This window comes from Panicum virgatum, chromosome 8K (assembly GCF_016808335.1).
Source record: "Panicum virgatum strain AP13 chromosome 8K, P.virgatum_v5, whole genome shotgun sequence".
Taxonomy (NCBI): domain Eukaryota; kingdom Viridiplantae; phylum Streptophyta; class Magnoliopsida; order Poales; family Poaceae; genus Panicum; species Panicum virgatum.
In genome coordinates, this window is record NC_053143.1 from 2,613,800 (window position 1) to 2,634,665 (window position 20,866).

At 42.9% G+C, this 20,866-nt stretch overlaps 3 protein-coding genes across 3 annotated transcripts; 2 read left to right on the forward strand and 1 right to left on the reverse strand.

Annotated features, from left to right (window-relative positions):
- Positions 1-467: 467 nt before the first annotated feature.
- LOC120643508 (probable calcium-transporting ATPase 9, plasma membrane-type) lies at positions 468-5,985 on the forward strand. The gene is made up of 7 exons (XM_039919891.1): positions 468-989; positions 1,935-1,989; positions 2,073-4,012; positions 4,089-4,247; positions 4,586-4,757; positions 4,865-5,163; positions 5,423-5,985. Exons 1-7 carry the CDS (start codon positions 804-806, stop codon positions 5,726-5,728), a joined length of 3,117 nt encoding a protein of 1,038 aa, XP_039775825.1. The 5' UTR covers positions 468-803; the 3' UTR covers positions 5,729-5,985.
- A 689-nt stretch (positions 5,986-6,674) lies between these two features.
- LOC120646489 (NAC domain-containing protein 101-like) lies at positions 6,675-7,217 on the reverse strand. The gene has a single exon (XM_039923047.1). It carries the CDS (start codon positions 7,215-7,217, stop codon positions 6,675-6,677), a length of 543 nt encoding a protein of 180 aa, XP_039778981.1.
- Positions 7,218-7,756: 539 nt separating this feature from the next.
- On the forward strand, positions 7,757-20,472 carry LOC120643509 (E3 ubiquitin-protein ligase listerin-like). Its single transcript, XM_039919892.1, has 15 exons — positions 7,757-8,019; positions 8,497-8,559; positions 9,388-9,465; positions 10,015-10,106; positions 10,306-10,408; positions 11,227-11,379; positions 11,791-12,449; positions 12,532-12,982; positions 15,115-15,593; positions 15,700-16,498; positions 16,821-17,505; positions 17,590-18,653; positions 18,737-19,192; positions 19,681-19,911; positions 20,024-20,472. The coding sequence occupies exons 1-15, from the start codon at positions 7,855-7,857 to the stop codon at positions 20,249-20,251; spliced, it is 5,706 nt and encodes a 1,901-aa protein (XP_039775826.1). The 5' UTR covers positions 7,757-7,854; the 3' UTR covers positions 20,252-20,472.
- The last annotated feature ends 394 nt before the right edge of the window (positions 20,473-20,866 follow it).

A 20,866-nucleotide genomic window follows, 5' to 3' on the forward strand; every position in this document is an offset into this window, starting at 1 on the left:
CTAAAGTTTAGTCATACGACTAAAATGTATCAAACACGTCCTCACTACTTTCAAAAAGGTCTGATAAACATTAAAAAAAATATTTGCACAATTCTAGCCCTTCATACTCGATGGAGAGACAACCTGGTTCGGGTTGGTCAAACATATTTATTAGATTACCAGTATACTCCTATCTTAATCAGTCATCAGTATCTTTCCATTTTCTAGGTGGGCACCATGCGTTAATGTCAACTCCGTATATGATGGTACACGAAGCTGGCCCATCACGCATGCTTGACTAATCTGTCGGTCATTTTGAAACCTTACCAATTTAGTACTAGCTCGTAATAAGTTTCCATAAGTCGCAGTCTTACGACAGTTCAAAAAATGTCACAATGTCGTCAATTCATACCCGAAAGGTCATCTGTCCAGCTGCTAATAGCTCGTTTTTCTGTGGTGTCCCAGTGTCCAGAGTCCATTGCTTTGGTGGCTCCTGGGCATCCCATTTGGCGGCCGGGCGTCCCAAAGCAGTTGCGGCCGGCCGGGCCTTGCGCCCTTCGCCGTCGCACCCTGGCTGATTAGCCACGGAGGCAGCAGCCACGGGCTGACGGAGAACGGCCGGCGCGCCGTGCGCAGAACCAGAAGGTCAGAGCGCGCCTCGCCGGGAGTGGTTGTTCCTTTTTATATTCAAGAGTCAAGACAGCCCTCGCTAGTTCCCCCTTCCCAACACAACAGCGCTCGAACTCGAACTCCCCGTCCATTTCCTCTCTTTGCTCCCGGCCTCGGCGAGCTCGTCGCTCCTGTGGGAGGGAGGGGAGGGAGGGATGGACTGGTTGGAGAAGAGCCTGCGGGAGGACTTCGATCTCCCGCCCAAGAACCCTTCCGAGGAGGCGCAGCGGCGATGGCGCTCCGCCGTCGGCTCCCTCGTCAAGAACCGCCGCCGCCGCTTCCGCATGGTGGCCGACCTCGACAGCCGCAGCCAGAACGAAGCACGCCGGCGATCCATCCAGGTACCGCTCGTCGCCGATGCTAGTCCGTAGCCAACCTTTGCCACTCTGATTGCTAGTTCCGTCTCCATAGTCGTAGACCATTGCTCCGATCTCTTTAAACTTCCCTCCTCTGCTGCATCTCCTTAGCAGCCAGCACGTGAAGCTTTCTGCATCTGTAATTTTTTACACCTTTTCAAGTGCACCATATACCCACTCTGCCTTCCCCCACCTTGGAATAATTAAATCATTTCCGCCAAACTGCATCTGATTCATCTTTATCAGTGTATATTAGAGACTAGAGTAAAGTGGAATGGTTACCAGTTGTTGGTCTTGTCTAGCCATCACATAACGGCACAGAAAAATTCTCTCACTGAAAGGTCTGTGCCTGAATATTCAAACTAGTTGGTATAAATGCAAGTTGTTAATAAACCTTACGGAAAATAAAGTCAGAACTTTTCTGTTGCTGCTTCACAGTGTATAGCATAGCGCCAGCCGCATACTAGTTCACGGTCATGGACCAATTATCTGGCCAAGGCTGAGTATGACTGCGACCCTCAAGGAAGCTTCCAGGAAGCAGCCTTGCTAACCCCCCCCCCCCCCCCAACCACATCGGTCCCATCGTTGAGGCCCCACCTGCGATAATCTTGCTTGTGCAGATCTAGAGATGTCAGTTTGATGTCGATGTATACATAATTCAAATTTTTCTGTTTGTTGGACTCGAGAATCCAGCGTCTTGTCTTGAGTTATAATGGCTTTAGTATATGTGCTCTACTTTTGGCACATTGCGTGGGTGCACAACTGCACATCCATCTCTGGAAAAAAGAATGCTATTGTCTATTAGTAAACTGCAAGCATCTTTATATTAGTGCAGTAGCTTGTATCTCATATGCTACATGCTAGGAGGAAAGAACTACTTTCTTATATGCAGGTAATGAACACCTTTTTGTTCTTTGTTTTCTCCGGCAGCAAAAAATCTGGCTTGCCCTCTATGTGCAGAAGGCTGCGATCACCTTCATTGATGGTATTACATAACTTCTGGTGTTACTGATTTTTTTTTGTTGCTCTACTAACTCCATCTAACTTGTGAACCATCTGATGGTGAAGGTGCCAAACATAAAGAGTACCATCTGACCGATGATATTATCAAAGCTGGATTTTCCATCAATCCAGAAGAACTGGCATCGATAACAAGCAAGCATGATCATAAAGCATTGGGGATGCATGGGGGGGTAGATGGGATATCCAAAAAGATCCGCTCAACATTTGACCGTGGTGTATCTGCTAGTGACTTGGATACAAGACAAAGCATCTATGGTGTCAATCGCTATGCAGAGAAACCGTCAAGAAGTTTCTGGATGTTTGTCTGGGATGCATTGCAGGACATGACTCTTATCATTCTTATGGTATGTGCTTTGATATCTGCTGTAGTTGGTCTGGCATCTGAAGGTTTTCCCAAGGGCATGTATGATGGCTTGGGCATAATACTCAGCATTTTGTTGGTTGTGATGGTTACTGCTATCAGTGACTACAGGCAGTCACTTCAATTCAAGGAGCTAGACAATGAAAAGAAGAAGATATTTATCCATGTAACCAGAGACGGCTCTCGACAAAAGATCTCTATATATGACTTGGTGGTTGGTGATATCGTTCATTTATCAATTGGAGACCAAGTGCCTGCTGATGGACTGTACATTCATGGATACTCTCTTTTGATTGATGAATCCAGCTTGTCAGGTGAGAGTGACCCAGTTTATATTTCTCAAGATAAGCCGTTCATCTTGGCAGGAACCAAAGTTCAGGATGGATCAGCTAAGATGATGGTAACTGCTGTTGGCATGCGCACTGAATGGGGAAGACTGATGAGCACGCTGAGTGAAGGAGGGGAGGATGAGACGCCATTGCAGGTTAAACTAAACGGAGTTGCAACCATCATTGGGAAGATTGGCCTGGTGTTTGCCACGTTAACGTTTGTAGTCCTGATGGTTAGATTCCTTATTGAAAAAGGTTTAACAGTTGGTTTGTCCAGATGGTATTCTACTGACGCATTGACCATAGTGAACTACTTCGCAACAGCAGTCACTATTATTGTTGTTGCTGTTCCTGAAGGGTTACCTCTAGCTGTTACTTTGAGTCTTGCATTTGCAATGAAAAAACTAATGAATGATAAAGCACTTGTAAGACATCTTTCAGCATGTGAGACAATGGGATCTGCTGGTACCATCTGCACGGATAAAACAGGAACTTTGACTACTAACCATATGGTGGTTGACAAGATATGGATAGCTGAGGTTTCAAAGTCAGTTACCGGTAACAATACTTTGGAAGATTTGAATTCTGTCATTTCTCCAACCACATTGGGCCTACTCTTGCAGGGCATTTTTGAGAACACCAGTGCAGAGGTAGTCAAAGAAAAGGATGGTGCGCAAAATGTTTTAGGAACGCCAACAGAAAGGGCAATATTTGAATTTGGCCTGAAACTGGAAGGAGGTCACAATGCTGAGGATAGGGCCTGCACCAAGGTTAAGGTTGAGCCTTTCAATTCGGTTAAGAAGAAGATGGCAGTATTGGTATCATTGCCCAATGGTACATACCATTGGTTCTCCAAAGGTGCTTCAGAAATTATTGTGCAGATGTGTAACATGATGGTTGATGCTGATGGAAACAGTGTTCCCTTATCAGAAGCTCAGAGAAAGAACATCTTGGATACTATCAACTCTTTTGCTTCAGATGCTTTGAGGACACTGTGCCTAGCATATAAGGAGGTGGATAATTTTGACGATGATTCAGATAGTCCGACAAGCGGTTTTACTCTAATATCCATTTTTGGCATCAAAGATCCTGTGCGCCCAGGAGTCAAGGATGCTGTGAAGGCCTGCATGTCTGCTGGTATCATTGTGAGAATGGTGACTGGTGATAATATTAATACAGCTAAAGCTATAGCCAAAGAGTGTGGAATATTGACTGACGATGGCATAGCAATAGAAGGACCAGATTTCCGTAGCAAGAGCCCGGAAGAGATGAGGGACTTGATACCCAAGATTCGGGTGCTTTTTTCTTCTCTCAGCCTATATGTATGCTAATATCTTGCAACAAATTTTAATTATCAATTATCATTTGCAGGTTATGGCTCGTTCTTTACCATTGGACAAGCACACCCTTGTGACAAACTTGCGAGGTATGTTTCATGAGGTGGTTGCTGTGACTGGCGATGGTACGAATGATGCTCCAGCACTACATGAAGCAGATATCGGGCTTGCTATGGGCATAGCAGGCACAGAGGTACTTTATTATTACACATTCATGCATGGACGTGACATTAGCAGGAACTGATTAAGTCACGTCGGAATACATAGATAGTGATTCTAAGCTTGAAAAGTTTGTAGAAGAAATCTATTTAGTTCCATTTTCAACTCTGCGATTCGAATAGTTTGTTTCTATGCCGACACAGAAATCATCATTAAACATTGATCTCTGCCGTTCTTTTTGTTTAAACCTCTTGCTGACTGGATACATGTCGGTCGTATTAGAAGTTTATAACTCCTGACTTGCAAAAGCTTGTCCTTCAGCAACTATCCATGATCATTGAAAGATAATGGTATAACCTAACACCTCTTCAGGTAGCCAAGGAAAGTGCTGATGTGATAGTACTTGATGACAATTTTACAACTATAATCAATGTCGCAAGGTGGGGTCGTGCGGTTTACATAAACATCCAAAAGTTTGTGCAGTTCCAGTTGACTGTCAATATTGTTGCTTTGGTCATCAACTTCGTCTCAGCATGCATCACAGGTGCGGACATCATCTATAATACTCTTCCTACGCTGCCATGTTTGTTCCATTAGTGATTCTTGATACCCGCTATTTAATTAACAATACTTTTGACTTTTGCGCTCCAGGGAGTGCTCCTCTCACAGCAGTGCAGTTGTTGTGGGTCAATATGATTATGGATACATTAGGAGCTTTAGCCCTAGCTACAGAGCCTCCAAATGATGACATGATGAAGAGGCCACCTGTTCGGCGCGGGGAGAGTTTCATTACCAAGGTCATGTGGCGAAATATCATTGGGCAAAGTTTATATCAGTTGATTGTACTTGGAGCTCTCATGTTTGGTGGGGAACGACTCCTGAACATCAAGGGTTCTGATTCCAAATCTGTAATCAATACACTCATCTTCAACTCCTTTGTGTTCTGCCAGGTGAGTGCATTCTAACTTTTAGCAACATACATTCAGCCCTAATGCCTATGGTGTGCTGAAGTAAAGTTCATTCCAAATGTTCCTTTTTGGCCCTAATCTAAAAATTATAACATGTTTGTCTGCATCCTAAACCAATATAGTTACATGGAACCTACGTTGCCATTGCTCTGAAAAAACAAAGGAAGATCTGTGCATTTGAATTCTCTCCCCATATTACTATGTCTGATCTGATGATGATCTTTGAATTATGTTACTTCAGGTGTTCAATGAAATAAACAGTAGGGAAATGCAGAAGATTAATGTTTTCCGTGGTATGATCAGCAATTGGATCTTTATTGGAATCATAGCCGTGACAGTCATATTTCAAGTGGTGATCATAGAATTTCTGGGCACTTTTGCCAGCACTGTTCCACTTAGTTGGCAGCTTTGGTTGGTGAGCGTTGGCCTTGGATCCATCAGCTTGATCGTCGGCGCCATCTTGAAGTGCATACCAGTTAAATCAGATGAAAATCCTTCAAGTCCAAATGGCTATGTGCCGCTACCGAGTGGCCCGGATAACATATAGCTGAAGAAGAGCGATTGGCAAGGCATTGCATTTGGTAGGATTTGCAGTTTCCTGAGAACCCCAAATGCACCACGGCTACATTATATTTTGAGTTATGTTTGGGATAATTAATAAACCACTGTCTAGGTTCTACATTGTCATGCAATGCAACGCATTATATTTGGCATGGGTCATGGAAACAATGTTCTTGACTAATCCAAGTGCAATTATTACTTTGTTATCAAAAGGAAGCTATACATTTACTGGATTTAGCAAAAGTTCAGTTTTAGTGAGTACTGGAACACTCATGATTGTATTGTTGCCACCATGGCACCTTCCATGGCTAAACAGAGCTGAACGCATACGCATCCATAAAGTCGAGCAGTACATACTAACAGAAACATTGCATCAGTGTAGGATCTTCGAATCGACACTAAGCTAGTCAGTCATTCATGTAATTCTTCTCCAAAACTCCACAACAATGGACGCCAAAACTCCCAGCAATGCATCAGCTTGCTCCCTTTTCGTCGCTATGATCATCGCCCCCTTGCGCTGTACTGTCACTTGGCTGTGGGCATGATGAGAAGGTATTACGCATCCATTCGTTCATCCGCGCATCTTCAGCGGCATAGCCAAAGCCATAGCCCATCTCTGCAAATTGCTGCCATCCGATGTCTGCAGGAACCGTCTCCAATGGCTCTGCCTCTGGCACTCCCTTGATGTCTTCATCGCCATTGATGCCGGCGGTAGGGTGGTAATAACCCACGCCTTGCTCCATCATGGGCTGCAGCTGCCAGGTGGTGGTTGATGCCGCCCCGTTCACCGGCGCAGCAGTCTGCGACGTGCTGGCAATGGCATAGGAGCACCCGGCATCGGGCGGCGCTAGCGCCGCCGCCGCCCAGTAATCTGCGGCGGCGAAGCCGTGCTCCTGGCTCAGCGTGGCTCGCTGCCTCTTGGACGGCGGGACCTAGACCTCGTCGGTTTCTTCTTGGTGTTCCTCCCCGCCGTCGTCGCCGCCCGCCGCCGCCCTCGGCGTGCGGTGCACCCTGCAGATGACCCTGACGCCCTCGCCGTCGGTGGCCTCGGGCATGCTGCTCCCGAACTCCTCCATGAGCCAGGCGCTCTTGTCGCCGGCGGCGTCGCGGTACTCGAAGGTCTGGCGGTACCCGTGGCGGGGGACGGCGACCCGCTTCCCGGAGCCGTGCCACGTGCCGCCGCCCCGGACGGCGCGGCTCATCCGGGTGCCGGCGTTGCCGTCCTTCCAGCGGGCGACGCAGAGGAAGTACCAGTTGCCGTCGTCGTGGCCGAAGCGGCGGAGCCGCGACGTGAGCGTGCCGGGGTCCGCGCTGTAGACGTCGGCGGCGCACACGACGCCCTCGGGCTCCCCGAACGGCGGCGTCTGGCCGGGGTTGGCCACCCAGGGGTTGAGGTAGTAGCGGATGAGCTCCCGCGCGGTCGGCGTGAAGCGGTAGCACGGCGGCACGTCCGGCCACCGCGCCTGCTGCTCCATCCGTCCCCTTCTTGCTGCCGGAACTGGAAGCGTCCGGTGGCCAAGATCGAGGAGAGGGGTTGAAGGATCTTGGACGGGGACCTTGAAGATTTTCGCGCGCGAGAGGTGTGTTGCGAATTTGGGTAGGCGAGCATGTGGATCGATGGCATTATATATCGCTGCGTGTGTGCAGGTCCGGAGATCCCAGTTCGAGTCGTGTTCTTAACCAAGAGGCAGACGTCCGAGATGTGATAGGATTCGGCTTCGCGGAACGCGGCTAGGGTTTCATAGCTACCACCACACATCGTGATCAGCAACCGTAACAGTAACACTGCAAAACTTCTCCGGTAATTCGCTGTCTGAACTCTGAAGCAATTTGGAAAGAAGCAAAATAAATAAATAAATAAATAAATAAAATGCTCGTGTTGGGTTGAGATGGGCCAGCTGAGCCATGAATAATGAAAAAGGCCGGACCCATTCGTCTCAGGCCCACAACTAGTCATCATGGGCCGGCTACATACCAAAGCCGAAGCAAACCAAAATTAGTCGCCTCTGTGTGCTCGGGTTTTGCTTCCGTCGTCGTCTTCAGCCGACTCGTGCGGCGGCGGCGTCGCCGCGGCGGTGAGCGGAAAGCGGCCGAGACGAGGGATCGACCTCGATGGGGAAGCAGAAGGGCCGCGCGTCCAGCAGCGGCATGGCGGCGTCGCTGGTGCCGCACGCCCAGGGCGCCGTCCCCACCGTCGGTTTCGGCGGCTACCACGGCGCTGTCCGTGTGGAGCCCGCTGCGCCCTCCGACCCCGACGCCCCGATCCGGCTCACCCCGGTATGCTTTCTCGCTCTTCCTTCCTTAGAAATTAGGTCTATTGACGAGGCTTTCTCCTTGCCTTAGTTCATCAGTGGAGGAATTTGCCTGTTTGTCTAGTTTTATTACTGGGTCCCATATTGGGTACTAGTACTTCAATCTCCGCGCAAGCGAAACCAGACGAAGTTCTAATAACCAGTAGCAACGATTCCCATGTCCTCTGTGATAGCAAGGAATCAGACTCGAATTGGCTTTATGGTTTAGAAGTGGTGGGGAGTTGGACCTGAATTCACAGGTGTAATAACACAATATTTTTCATTATACGGGTATTGTAGCAACCTACACGTGCTACAATTATCTGTTTGACTCCAGCATCATCTAGCTCCACGTGGCACCACTAAAAACCTTTGAGTTTACTAGCTCTGTTTTAAGTTTGCTTCTGTTTGTGGCTTCGCGCGCCTTAGGACATTCTCATGCCTTATTTATCTTTGTGTGAAGGATGTGGATGGTGAAGTGCTTCAGAACCTAAAAAGGCTAGGAAGGAAGGATCCAACAACAAAGGTCAGACTGCTAGTCATATTCGTTGCATTTACCTTTATTTTTCTCAAAAATATTGTACTAGTAGCACTTGTGTTCTTATAGTGAGAATCTTTAGCTAAAATCCACTTATCTTACAATCATTTCCGTTGAATAATAAAACAACAAGAATTCAGTGATGTCCTACTTATGCAAATTCTGAGGTTTGATCACTATCTGTCAAAGGGATGCTTCAGTTTCCATTATTCCAAATAACCTCTTGCATTTCTTATTCGTTTCTTCCTTAAATGTTACACCCATTCTATATAAAAAAAGAAAAATCTATGACATCGCCATTCCGCTGCTGATTTTGTTCTTATCGTGGTTATTAGGGATACATGTTCCACTTGTTTTGGGTCATTGGGTCAACCTAAACTTTGCTAAAATTAACTACAATCGCATGCCACACAATTAATTTAGGGAAGATAAATGAATTAAAATGGCATGCCACACAATTAATTAGCTGACTGAAGAAACACCATTGGGCAGCAATTTGCATCCCCAGTGGTTATCATGTCAATGTATTGTTAACCTATATCATGTTAGCATATTGTTCACTAGACAAGATTAATCTTTAATTTCTGTAAGAGTAATGACATAGAAAATAAGTATTTTAGACATCGCAATCAGAAACATAATTCTCTCTGAACCTTCAAAGGTCACATATATGAAGTTAGACGGATTCCCAGTCCTCTATGTAGGAAATTACATCTTAAATTCTGGATAATACACTGCATATGCTTTCACTGATCTGCTATTTATAAGTCTTTTTCCATAACATCTTACAGTTCTCTTTTCTTTTCTTCATTGTAGCTCAAGGCCTTATCTGCGCTCTTTACACTCTTTGCACAAACACCTGGCGAGGAAGTGGTGCAGATTGTTCCACAATGGGTATTTTCTCTACTGCCCTGTTGCATTTTTTATCTTGATCTTATATCCTTATGGCCCTTATATGAGTAAAGCTTATTTGTGGCAATTTTATTATGCCATACTTCATAATATTTTAATATCTTTATGAAAATATGCCTAGTGATAAAGTGGTATTCTTTTTTCTGTCATACATATGTTTATATTATATGCAAGGTCTAATCAGAACATGACACCCATGTGGAGCTTGTTTCCTACTTGGCAGTGTCGACTTGTTTCTTTCTTCTTTTTTTTTGGCGTGAGTAGATTGTTTTTGTTTCCCTGTAATCCATGAATACCTTAGGTTTGTTAGACTTTCTAAATGAGATCATATGAGTGCAAAACCAGTTAAAAAAAGGAAGGATAACATGGTTAAATTTATTGTTGCATTAAATGCTTTTATTCATTATTTTGCTATAATCTATTGTACTTCAGAGTATTTTGATTCTTCAATTCACTGATTGTAATGCCTGTTTCATGATTATGATGGTACCATCACCATAAAAGTACACACTATATTTTCCTTCTTTTTAGGCATTCGAGTACAAGAGGCTTCTGCTTGACTATAACAGAGAAGTTCGTCGTGCTACTCATGAGGCCATGTCTAGCCTTGTCACAGCAATCAAGTATGTCCATCTCCCTCCATTCAGCTGAGGTGGATCTGGTCTATGCTGTTTATATTTGGTAGTGGTACCTGTTGGTTTTCTTTCAGTTTGAAAAGATCTTATACCCCAGCAGAACTTAGTAGATTTCTGTAATTTCATTTATTCAATTTGCAATTTTTTTCTCATCTTTGAAGGTGTGTCATTTACTCCATTGTTTTAGGAAGGGTATAGCTCCACATCTGAAGTCCTTGATAGGTCCTTGGTGGTTTTCTCAATTTGACCCTGCTCCTGAGGTTGCACAGGCTGCTCGACGTTCATTCGAGGTGGGTGCTAGACCTTCTCTGATTAATGTTACTGGCTGCAAATTACTTCTCCTGGACCACCTAGATTTGCTGCACCCATTTCTTACCTGGATCACAACAACAACAACAACATAACCTTTTTTCCCAAGAAAGTTGGGGTAGGCTATTTCTTACCTGGATCGCTAGACCAAAAATACTAAACCCATTGAGGGCTTGTTTTGGTAGGCAGGGATTTACTCAATCCCTTTGGATTGGCAGGAAAGTTAATTAATTTTCCACCTGACCAAAGGGATTGGGACCAATCCCCACGAGTTCAGGTAAGCCCTCAAAATGATTGGAAAATATCTCTTGACAATTAACTGCAAGAAATGGGCCATTGATGTGGAATCATGAATTTATTCTTATGTTCAGATCTGGTTAGGGGATGCACTCCACTGGCTGATTTTTTGTGTATACCCCTCACTTACCACTAGTTGGTAAAAGAAAATAAAAATATTTTGATTCCTTGTTAGTTGGGTATGTAAGTAAGAACACGATTCCCCCTTGGATTTATGTACATTCCATGTATTGGAGGTAATTTCCTTACATTGCAAGTTTTTTTTTTCATTTGGGCCGTGCCAAACATTTTCTTGAACTTTGACCATCAATGTGTAAAATTTTTACATAGATTGAAAACACAATATTGATGTTACTAGATTCATTATAAAATCTATCTTTATAATATACTTTTGTCTATAAAATATATGTTTCAATCTATATAATATATTTTATAAATACTATCTTCCTCTATCTTTCTAATATGTTGTAGGTTTGTTCACATGTTTCAGTTCTTTCTGTAGGCATCATTCCCACAGTCAGAGAGAAGATTGGATGCATTAATGTTATGCGTGAAGGAAATATTTCTTTACTTAAGTGACAACTTGAAGCTAACAACACAAGCTTTATCTGACAAGGCTACACCAATGGATGAACTGGAAGATATGCACCAGAGGGTATGATTTATGCTCTTCCATTGTTCTGAATGTGGTGTATCGGTTAGCTTTCCATTGCAAAAAAAATTATTTTCCTGTGTGCAATCAGTTTCAAGAGATTACCAGCTGATATTAAATAAATAGTTATGCAATCTTTAATTAAATTGATTGATTTCCACCTTTTTTCCTTAATGTTTATTCCACTGATGCTATATTTCACAGTCATAATTGATTCCCCATTCTACTTTTACATAGAAGGATAGAAGTCTGTATCTTCAAATAGTAGTTCCATTTTCTGACAAGCGTTCTTGTTCTTCTGTTGCTCTTTGTCTTAGACATGGTCATTGGTTCATTTTGTCCTGAACTTTTCTATTGGTAAGTTCCTACTGTGCTTCTAATATCGGTTGTCCATTTTCCTATTTTCCTCTGCAGGTGATATCATCATCACTGCTTGCTATGGCAACTCTTATAGACATTTTACTAGGAGTGAAATTGCAAAATTGTGATGTTGATAGTACCAGTACAGAAAAAAGGAGTCTGTCAAAAGTTCGATCTACTACACTTTCTTCTGCTGAAGCTGCATTTTGTATGCATAAATGTTTCCTTGATGTCCTCAAGTCAGAAAGTGCTGTTATACGGTCAGCTACATACTCATTGCTTACAAGTTATATCAAACAAGTCCCTCATGTTTTTGATGAAGAAACCATGAAGAAACTTTCTCCTACTATACTTGGTGCATTCCATGAAAAGGATGCGTCATGCCACTCTTCCATGTGGGATACAATTCTTGTTTTCTCTAGAAAGTTTCCAGAGGCTTGGTCATATTGCAATATTCACAAAGTTGTCCTCAGTCGCTTTTGGAATTTCCTGCAAAATGGATGCTATGGGTCTAAACAAATCTCATATCCTCGTCTAGTTCAATTTTTGGACTCTATACCACCTAAAGCAGTCATGGGACAACAATTTGTTTTTGATTTTTTGCATAATCTCTGGGATGGAAGGAACCAGAGGCAGTTATCAGCTGCTGACAGTTTGGCTTTCTGTATTGCCTTTAAACATATTTTTTTGTGGCTTCTAGAAAATGTATCAAGGTATCCTTTCTGAACTAGTTCAAATTGCAGTTGTTTTGGGATTCCTGGAATTCCTGTGTAATCACCTTATCTCTTTTTACAGATATTCTGGAGAAGATTCTTCTGATGATACTCCCATCAAGCTTATAACAGATATACTTTCCAAAATTGTTTGGCGTGATTATCTTTTATTGTCCGGTGACACAGCTGGTAGCGGTGTTCAGTTATCTCATAAAAATTCAGGGTCAGTGGTGAACACCCAGTACCCAATGTACTATCTTCAGGATTTGGAGAAATGTATTGTTGAAATAGTGGATATGATTGCGGATACTGAAAATCATTTACTCAATATTTCTTGTTCATTGCTGGTGAGGGACTGTTTGGACATAATTCAACAAGGGGAGAAGCTTTCGAAGTTTCAGGACCATGTAGAGCAACTTGTGTCGTTCTTCTTATCTTTGGATCAACTCATTGTACACAAAGGTAAAACGTGGCCACTAGAAAGATTAGCAAGACCGCTGGTTGAACAGTCTTTGCCAGCCATCATGCTCATGGTAAGACCAGACTCTTGATTTTGGCATGAAGATTAACATAATCTTTGTTCTTTTACCTGTATACTCTGATAAAAAAAAATGTAAGTCGTTAGTTGTTTTGCAACGCAAGATCAATGTTATTGGATTCATCATGAAAATCACCTATTTTTTCCTCAAACGCACAGGAGAGTTGAGTTTCATTAAGAATCATGAAAAATACTTTAGGATCATGACGACGACGACAACAACAACAACAACATAGCCTTTTGTCCCAAGCGAGTTGGGGTAGGCTAGAGATGAAACCCAAAAGACACAAAGGTCACGGTTCCGGCACGCTGATAGCTAGTCTCCAAGCACTCCTATCCAAAGCTACCTCTTTAGAGATATTCCAATCCTTAAGGTTTCTCTTAACCGACTCGTCCCAAGTCAGTTTAGGTCTACCTCTACCCCTCTTTACCTTATCGACACGCTTTAGAACCCCACTACGCACCGGCGCCTCAGGAGGCCTCCGTTGGATATGTCCAAACCATCTCAACCGATGTTAGGTAAGTTTCTCCTCAATTGGTGCCACCCCTACCCTTTCCCGAATAACTTCGTTCCGGACTCTATCCCTTCTTGTGTGTCCGCAAAACCACCGCAACATCCGCATCTCTGCTACACTCAGTTGCTGGACATGTCGTCTTTTTGTGGCCCAACATTCAGCACCATATAACATCGCCGGGCGAATCGCTGTCCTATAGAACTTGCCTTTTAGCTTTTGTGGCACCCTCCTGTCACAGAGGATGCCAGAAGCTTGACGCCATTTCAACCAGCCAGCTGAGATTCTATGCCTAACATTTTCATCAATGTCGCCATCCTTTTGTAGCATCGATCCTAAATACCGAAAAATATCCTTCTGGGGCACCACTTGCCCATCGAGACTAACATCTCCACCCTCATGCATAGTCGCGCTGAAATCGCACATCATGTATTTAGTCTTGGTCCTACTAAGCCTGAACCCTTTCGACTCTAACGTACGTCTCCACAGCTCTAACTTCCTATTAACCCCTGCCCTACTCTCGTCAACTAGCACCACATCATCAGCAAAGAGCATACACCAAGGGATATCACCTTGTATGTCCTTTGTGACCTCATCCATCACCAAGACAAATAAATAAGAGCTCAATGCTGACCCCTGATGTAGGCCTATGTTAATAGGAAAGTCAGTGGTGTCGCCATCACATGTCCGGACAAACGTCATCGCATCCTAGTACATATCCTTGATGAGGGTAATGTACTTAGTTGGGACTTTGTGCTTCTCCAAGGCCCACCACATGACATTTCTCGGTACTTTGTCATACGTCTTCTCGAGGTCAATAAAGACCATGTGCAAGTCCTTCTTCTGCTCCCTATAACTCTCCATCAATTGTCGTATTAAGAAAATCGCCTCCATGGTCGACCTACTTTAGGATCATGCATTTCTTTTTATTTTAATATCATATTTTCACGAATCCCCGGACCCTGCTCAAGCGGGAGCTACATGCACCGGGCTGCCCTTTTATCATATTTTCACAAATGACTTAGTATTTATAGCAGGAGTAGGATAGTTATGTCGCCATGAGCTTAATTAAATTATTATTTTATGATTTGTTGAACGTGGAAATTCACATCTACACTCCAATAAGTATAAACACTTAGGGATGTTCAGGAGAGGAGGATTCGTCCAGGAAGTTCTAGGGATTAGTTCAAGTTTGTATTAAATTCTAGGGATTGGTTTCCCTGTCCCCCCTACCCAAATAGACTCTAGAAGTTTAACAGTACAACGATCATGTAGAATGAGTAAATGAGCCAGATATTCAACCACTGTTACAATCTCTGCTAAATTTGGTTTCATTGGTATGCAAATGATAGACATGAGTGCTTCATTTGAACCACTAACTAAATTAAAACTCTGCTGGCATAAGATCTTAGATGCTGGTAGAACAAGTTTTTAAACGTCCTGAGAAAATTTTCTTTTTAGCACCAATCTAAGTGCTGTTTCCTTCAGTTTGTACCATACATTGACACGTAGACGTGGAGATCGAGACAAAGTTGCATCCTTCTTTGAATTTATGGTTACACAACTTACATAGCAATTGAAGTGTGTTCTATAAAACATTGTGCTATTGATGCAGGATACTCCAAGCTTGGTTAAGCTTCTTTCAGTTTTGGTTGAAATATTTGGACCCATTCCCGTATTTTTAAAGAATTATCATGGAAAGTCAGATGTCAAATCTTATCTGGAGTTGTTCAATTCTGAACTTCTCCCTTGGTGTTTTAATGGAAAATATAGCACCTGTAACTCAAAGATTGATTTGCTGCTTTCGTTATTTCAAAACGAGTGCTTCTTTGACCAATGGTGTTCCATCATCAAATATACTAGAGCTGAACAAAAGCACTCCATTGATGATAAGACCTTGAACATTAAGAGCCGATTAGAATTGCTTACACTGTTGCTTCAGAAAGTCAGAGAAAGAATTGCTGGGGGAAAGCTAAGGAACTTACAGAAAAATGGTTATCTTCCAGAACATTGGCGGCATGATTTATTAGATTCTACTGCAACTTCTGTCCTCTGCGATTTGACTGCTGCAGACCACCATGTTAGTTTTTTGTGGTATGTGCTTCAATCCCTTAGTATTTGTTCCTTTGTGAATGTTTTTATTTCCAGGTGCCAGCACACAGGTTTGATTTGTCCTAATTTTTTATTTGTAAAATTTCAGTGCTGCACTTGGTGGCTCAGATCAGGAGGATCAGATCTGTTTTCTTTCTGCTGAGACTGTTCATAAAGTTCTAGGATCCATTGTTAAGGATTTGGCATCGGCACTCTTGGCATCAAGTTTTGAATGGGCAAAGCTTGCATATTCTCTATTGTTGCCTTCTGAACCTGAGCATTTGAAGCTTCCAGAAGAAAATCCCCTGCTAATCAACTTTGAGACTGCTCGATTCGCTTTTAAAGTACTTCAGGGTAGCTTCTTTTCACTAGGGAGACTTGAGGAAGATTCTGTATTTCCTTCTATTCTGGCAGCTTTGTTTGTCATTGAATGGGAATGTAGCATGTCTTTGGCTACTGATGATGAAAGTGATTTGGAAGGTCATATAAAAGATATGGAAGTTGGTTCTTCTATGGGCAGAAGCTCAAAAGATTATTTGGATGAAAAAATGCATTTGAAGGCTAACCTTGCAGAAAGCATACATGCTTTTTGCCAAAGCTTAAGTCCATCCTTTTGGAATAACCTTCCTTCATGCACAGTGAATAGATTGGCAAATATTCTAGCTCAAACTGTCAGGTATTCTGTATTTGAGACAAGAGAATTGCATGTGGAAAAGACAGCAGTCTTATGTTCTGAGTGGGTGGTAAAAATGTTGAAGCTCATTTGTCTTGATGACATAAACTTGCAAAGCTTTTTTGATCTTTTGCTATCTGAGGGAGAATATTGGCCGCTCTGGTTGAAACCATGTTTACAAAATGGGCTTGCATCTATGAAGGTCCAGTTGGATCCGGCTATTGCAGATGACATTGTAAGAGTTCTTTTCTCTGTCTTCTTTCTCCCCACAGTCCTTGCTTTTATTTGGCTCAAAATATTTAAGAAGCATTCATTTTTTTTAACTGAAATTAAGAAGCACTTCATTGGATGACGAGTCATATCTTTATGAAATTTCTGCATAGTTTGTATGTGTAACTTATTTGTCGTAGACAGTAGTTATCTTCAAAATTTATTTGATTTGCACTGTTCTATCTACTATTTGAGTTATGTTTTAAATGAAATGGCACTTTATTTGTGAGAGTTCTCAGTCACTGTAGTAGCTCTGGAGAACTAAATCAATAATTCCTTTGGTGCAGGAACTGAAACACGAGCAGTTTGTTGCTTTCGTTGATAGGCTTATTCTCAATCTTGGCTTTGGTGAAGTGATTTTAGGTATTCCAGAAAATCTACGATGTGCCACATCACAATCAATTGATATTACTTCACCTATGTCTTCCTTGTCTAGAGCATGGGTGGCTGGTGAGATCCTTTGCACTTGGACATGGAAAGGGGGAAGTGCACTGAAAACATTCTTGCCTTCTCTGGTCCAGTACATAAAAGAGGAATCGCGTCTTGAGGTTAACATTGTGTCTCTGTTGCTTGACACACTGTTAGGGGGCACCCTTATGCATGAGAGTGATTCATGGGTACTGTTTAATGCTTGGCATCTTTCTAACAATGAGATTGGGAAAATTCAAGACCGTTTTCTCCGTGCTCTTGTGGCTTTGTTATTTACTACCAACACTAAGAATTGTCTTTGGAGAGAATCTGACGCACTTGTATTTTTTGAGCAAGTGTTGAGCAATCTTTTTATGGGCTCAACAGTAAACAGAAAATGTCTGAAAGTTCTTCCCTTTGTTATGAGTACCATCATAAAACCATTGCCGCACAAATTCATTGAAGATTCTCCATATGGTGATTTGGTCAGGAAAAGCATATTGAGTTGGCTTGAGGCAGCCATCTCTTGCCTTTCATCCAGTCCAAGGGAAGTACCAGTGCAAGGTAGGCTTCATTAGAATTTTTACTAGATGACTCACATACGATACTGCCTTTACAAACATGTAATATGATCTGTTACTTTGTCAGATATTGAGGACTGGATGCAAGTGGCGCTGTCTTGCTTCCCATTGAGCATAACTGGAGGAGCTCAGAGATTGGTAGTTACGGTTGAGCGAGAAATCAGCTATGCAGAGATATCATTAATGCTGACTCTCTTTCAGAAATATCAGTTTTTCTATAATGGTGCAGCTTCATCATTATCCACTAGTGAAACTGTGATACCAAGGACAGTTGAGTTATTGGGGGTAAAATTGACAGCTGTTATGGTTGGATATTGCTGGACAAAACTTCAGGAAAATGATTGGCATTTTGTGTTCCGCATGGTATTCAAGTGTATTGAATCATCTGCTTTGCTTGTGGAAGAAATGACAGATGGCATAAATGATGCCGTAATAAACCAGTTATCAAGTGAAGATGCCTTGGAGAAGCTTAAGTTAATGGTTAGCACTACAGATAAGTTAACATTAAGCCTCGCGGAAGCTTCTCTTGTTACATTGTGTCACCTCAACCATCTTGGTAATCTCCAAGAAGTAGAGACTGCCAAGAGTTTGCAGCTTATTAGATCAGGGGACTATGCTGAGAGTACTAACAAGATGATGGAGAGTATCCTCCGTTTGTTCTTGGCTACTGGTGTTTCAGAGGCAATTGCAAAATCCTTTGGTGAAGAGGCTTCATCCATCATAGGTTCCAGTCGCCATGCTTATTTACATTTTTGGGAACTTGTAGTGTCATTCATAAAGAATGCTTCGCCAGAGATTAGAAGGTCTGCACTGGAGTCCATGGACCTGTGGGGACTTACCAAGGGTTCAGTCAGTGGACTGTATTCAATTCTTTTCTCGTCACAACCAATATTTCACTTACAGTTTGCCGCTTTCTCTCTACTTCTGTCTGAGCCCTTCTGTCAACTTTCATTGCTTAAAGATAGTTCTCTGGGAGAAAATTGCTCATCTGCTCAGCGCTCAGACATTAGCCAAAGCACTGAGTTGATGCCAGATTCAGAGAAAACTCTATGTCTCAGAGATGAACTCTCAGCCTTAGTTGAATTCCCAACGTCTGAACTTCTGAAAACAGATCTGACAGCGCGAGACAGGGTATGCTATATTATGTCTTTTTAAATTTAGCAGCTATTTCTTTTATCATGTGCTAATGGTTCTTTTGTGTTTTCTCTCACTAGGTTGATGTCTTCATTGCATGGGCATTATTGTTGTCACACCTGCAATCACTGCCATCATCTTCCATTATTAGGGAAAATGTACTTCAATATATACAAGAGAAGATCAGTCCGTGCATATTGGATTGCATTTTCCAGCACATCCCAGTAAAGAGTGCTGCTCCTAGTGGGAAGAAAAAGGATGCTGAACTCTTGCCTGAAGCGGAGGCTGCTGCAAAAGCTTCTAAGGATGCCATAGTTACTTGTTCGTTGCTGCCATATGTGGAATCTCTTTCGCCAGTTGGGACTTTGCAAATGGCTTCACTTGCAGGATCATTGTATGGAATGATGATTAGACTGCTACCCTCTTTTGTGCGCACATGGTTTACTACTTTGAGGGACCGTTCATTGTCATACTCAATTGAGTCGTTTACCAGACAATGGTGCAGCCCTCCTCTTCTGCTAGATGAATTTTCTCAGGTATGTGCATGATCTTCGGTGGCAAGATACACTTTAGCCTTGCTGTGAGAAAGAGCCATGCGTGTTACAATTTATTCGCCAGCTTATAGGGTTCTATTAACTAGCGGTTAACCTCTTTGAAAACAACCTATTAGCCTGACACAACTTAGCGGCATTAGATGCCCACTAATTCATTTGGTTTTCAGTAATTGTTTCTTTTGTTAAAATCATGTAGTAACAGTTGAGTGGGTACATGTAAACAGTGGTGGAGGGAAGGGTAGGGCTACTAGGGCCATGGCCCTAGGTGGGCTGGTTTTTTCTATACTGTAGCTTGTAGCATAAAAGTCCTAGGTCCAGCCAGCGTGTTCTTCTATTGAGTGGTCCTAGGCGTCGGCCTGGCCCAGCTCAGCCCCTGCATGTAGATCAGATAATGCTATTCCAATTGAAATCAACATGGTCCTTGGAGCTCTATTGTCTCCTGCAACTCACTATCTTTCTCTTTATTACAGGTTAAGGATTCTGTGTATGCTGACGAGAATTTCTCAGTTAGCGTCAACCGATCGGCTTACGAAATCGTTGCTACATACAAAAAGGAGGAGACAGGAATTGATCTTGTCATACGCCTCCCCAACTGTTACCCCTTGCGCCATGTTGATGTTGAATGTACCAGAAGTTTAGGTATCAGTGAAGTCAAGTGTAGGAAATGGTTGCTTTCCCTCACATCATTCGTCCGCAACCAGGTAATTTCTTTCCTAGAACAAAAATGAGAGGGTAGTAGATATTAACCGATGGCTTTCAACGCAAGGACATGAAAAGAGGCGTTCGATCATATTTGCATATGCTTCTTTGCAGAACGGTGCTATAGCAGAGGCGATCCGCACGTGGAAGAGCAATTTCGACAAGGAGTTTGAGGGCGTGGAGGAGTGCCCAATCTGCTACAGCATTCTCCACACGAGCAACCACAGCCTTCCGCGGCTGGCGTGCAAGACCTGCAAGCATAAGTTCCACGGTGCCTGCCTCTACAAGTGGTTCTCGACGTCCAACAAATCGACTTGCCCACTGTGCCAAACTCCCTTTTAGGCATGCATGTTTGTTGGCACTGTTCGATAGTTCCTGTAAATGACGTGTGTATCAGTGTAGCACAAGCAGTTTTTTTTAACACCATTAGCTCTCAGAATCTCCAGTCCAATCTCTTGGTACAGGAAGAGATGTACGACTCTTAAGTGGTAATGCCCATTCGATTAACTAATGTATACAGCAAGCTCCTTTTCTTCAATTCATTCGCTAACTACTACTCCCTCCATTACAAATTATAATTCATTTATCTTTTTTATTCTAAGTTTGACCACCCATCTTTTTTTTTATACTTAAGGACTTTATTGAAATATCAAATACAAGATACAGAAATGAGGCGGTAGTTGCCCCAATGTATGATTTGTAGAGCTAGATGGACATGACAAGGTGGCAAGTGATTAGCATTGTTACAAGCAAAAAGGCAAGCTGGAAGGTCAGCTTGAGATCTAGCTTGAGCTGCCAGATCGTGTGCAGTTGAGTTTCTTTGTCTTGGAATCTTGATGACAGTGAAGTTTGCTTGTTCAGAATTGCAGAGAAAATCTGCAATCAGTGGTCTTGTTCTCCAGTCGGCGGCTTGAGTGACCGGGTCTTGTTTGTGAAGGGTTGTTGCAAGTAGCTTAG

Excerpts from the sequence above, each read along its gene's own strand:
- LOC120643508 (XM_039919891.1), top strand. The coding sequence starts at position 804 with ATGGACTGGTTGGAGAAGAGCCTGCGGGAGGACTTCGATCTCCCGCCC. Across the intron at positions 990-1,934 it reads CACGCCGGCGATCCATCCAG|CAAAAAATCTGGCTTGCCCT; the intron begins GTACCGCTCGTC and ends TTTCTCCGGCAG. Across the intron at positions 4,013-4,088 it reads ACTTGATACCCAAGATTCGG|GTTATGGCTCGTTCTTTACC; the intron begins GTGCTTTTTTCT and ends TATCATTTGCAG.
- LOC120646489 (XM_039923047.1), bottom strand. The coding sequence starts at position 7,217 with ATGGAGCAGCAGGCGCGGTGGCCGGACGTGCCGCCGTGCTACCGCTTC.
- LOC120643509 (XM_039919892.1), top strand. The coding sequence starts at position 7,855 with ATGGGGAAGCAGAAGGGCCGCGCGTCCAGCAGCGGCATGGCGGCGTCG. Across the intron at positions 10,107-10,305 it reads AGCCTTGTCACAGCAATCAA|GAAGGGTATAGCTCCACATC; the intron begins GTATGTCCATCT and ends CCATTGTTTTAG. Across the intron at positions 19,193-19,680 it reads TGCTAGATGAATTTTCTCAG|GTTAAGGATTCTGTGTATGC; the intron begins GTATGTGCATGA and ends TCTTTATTACAG.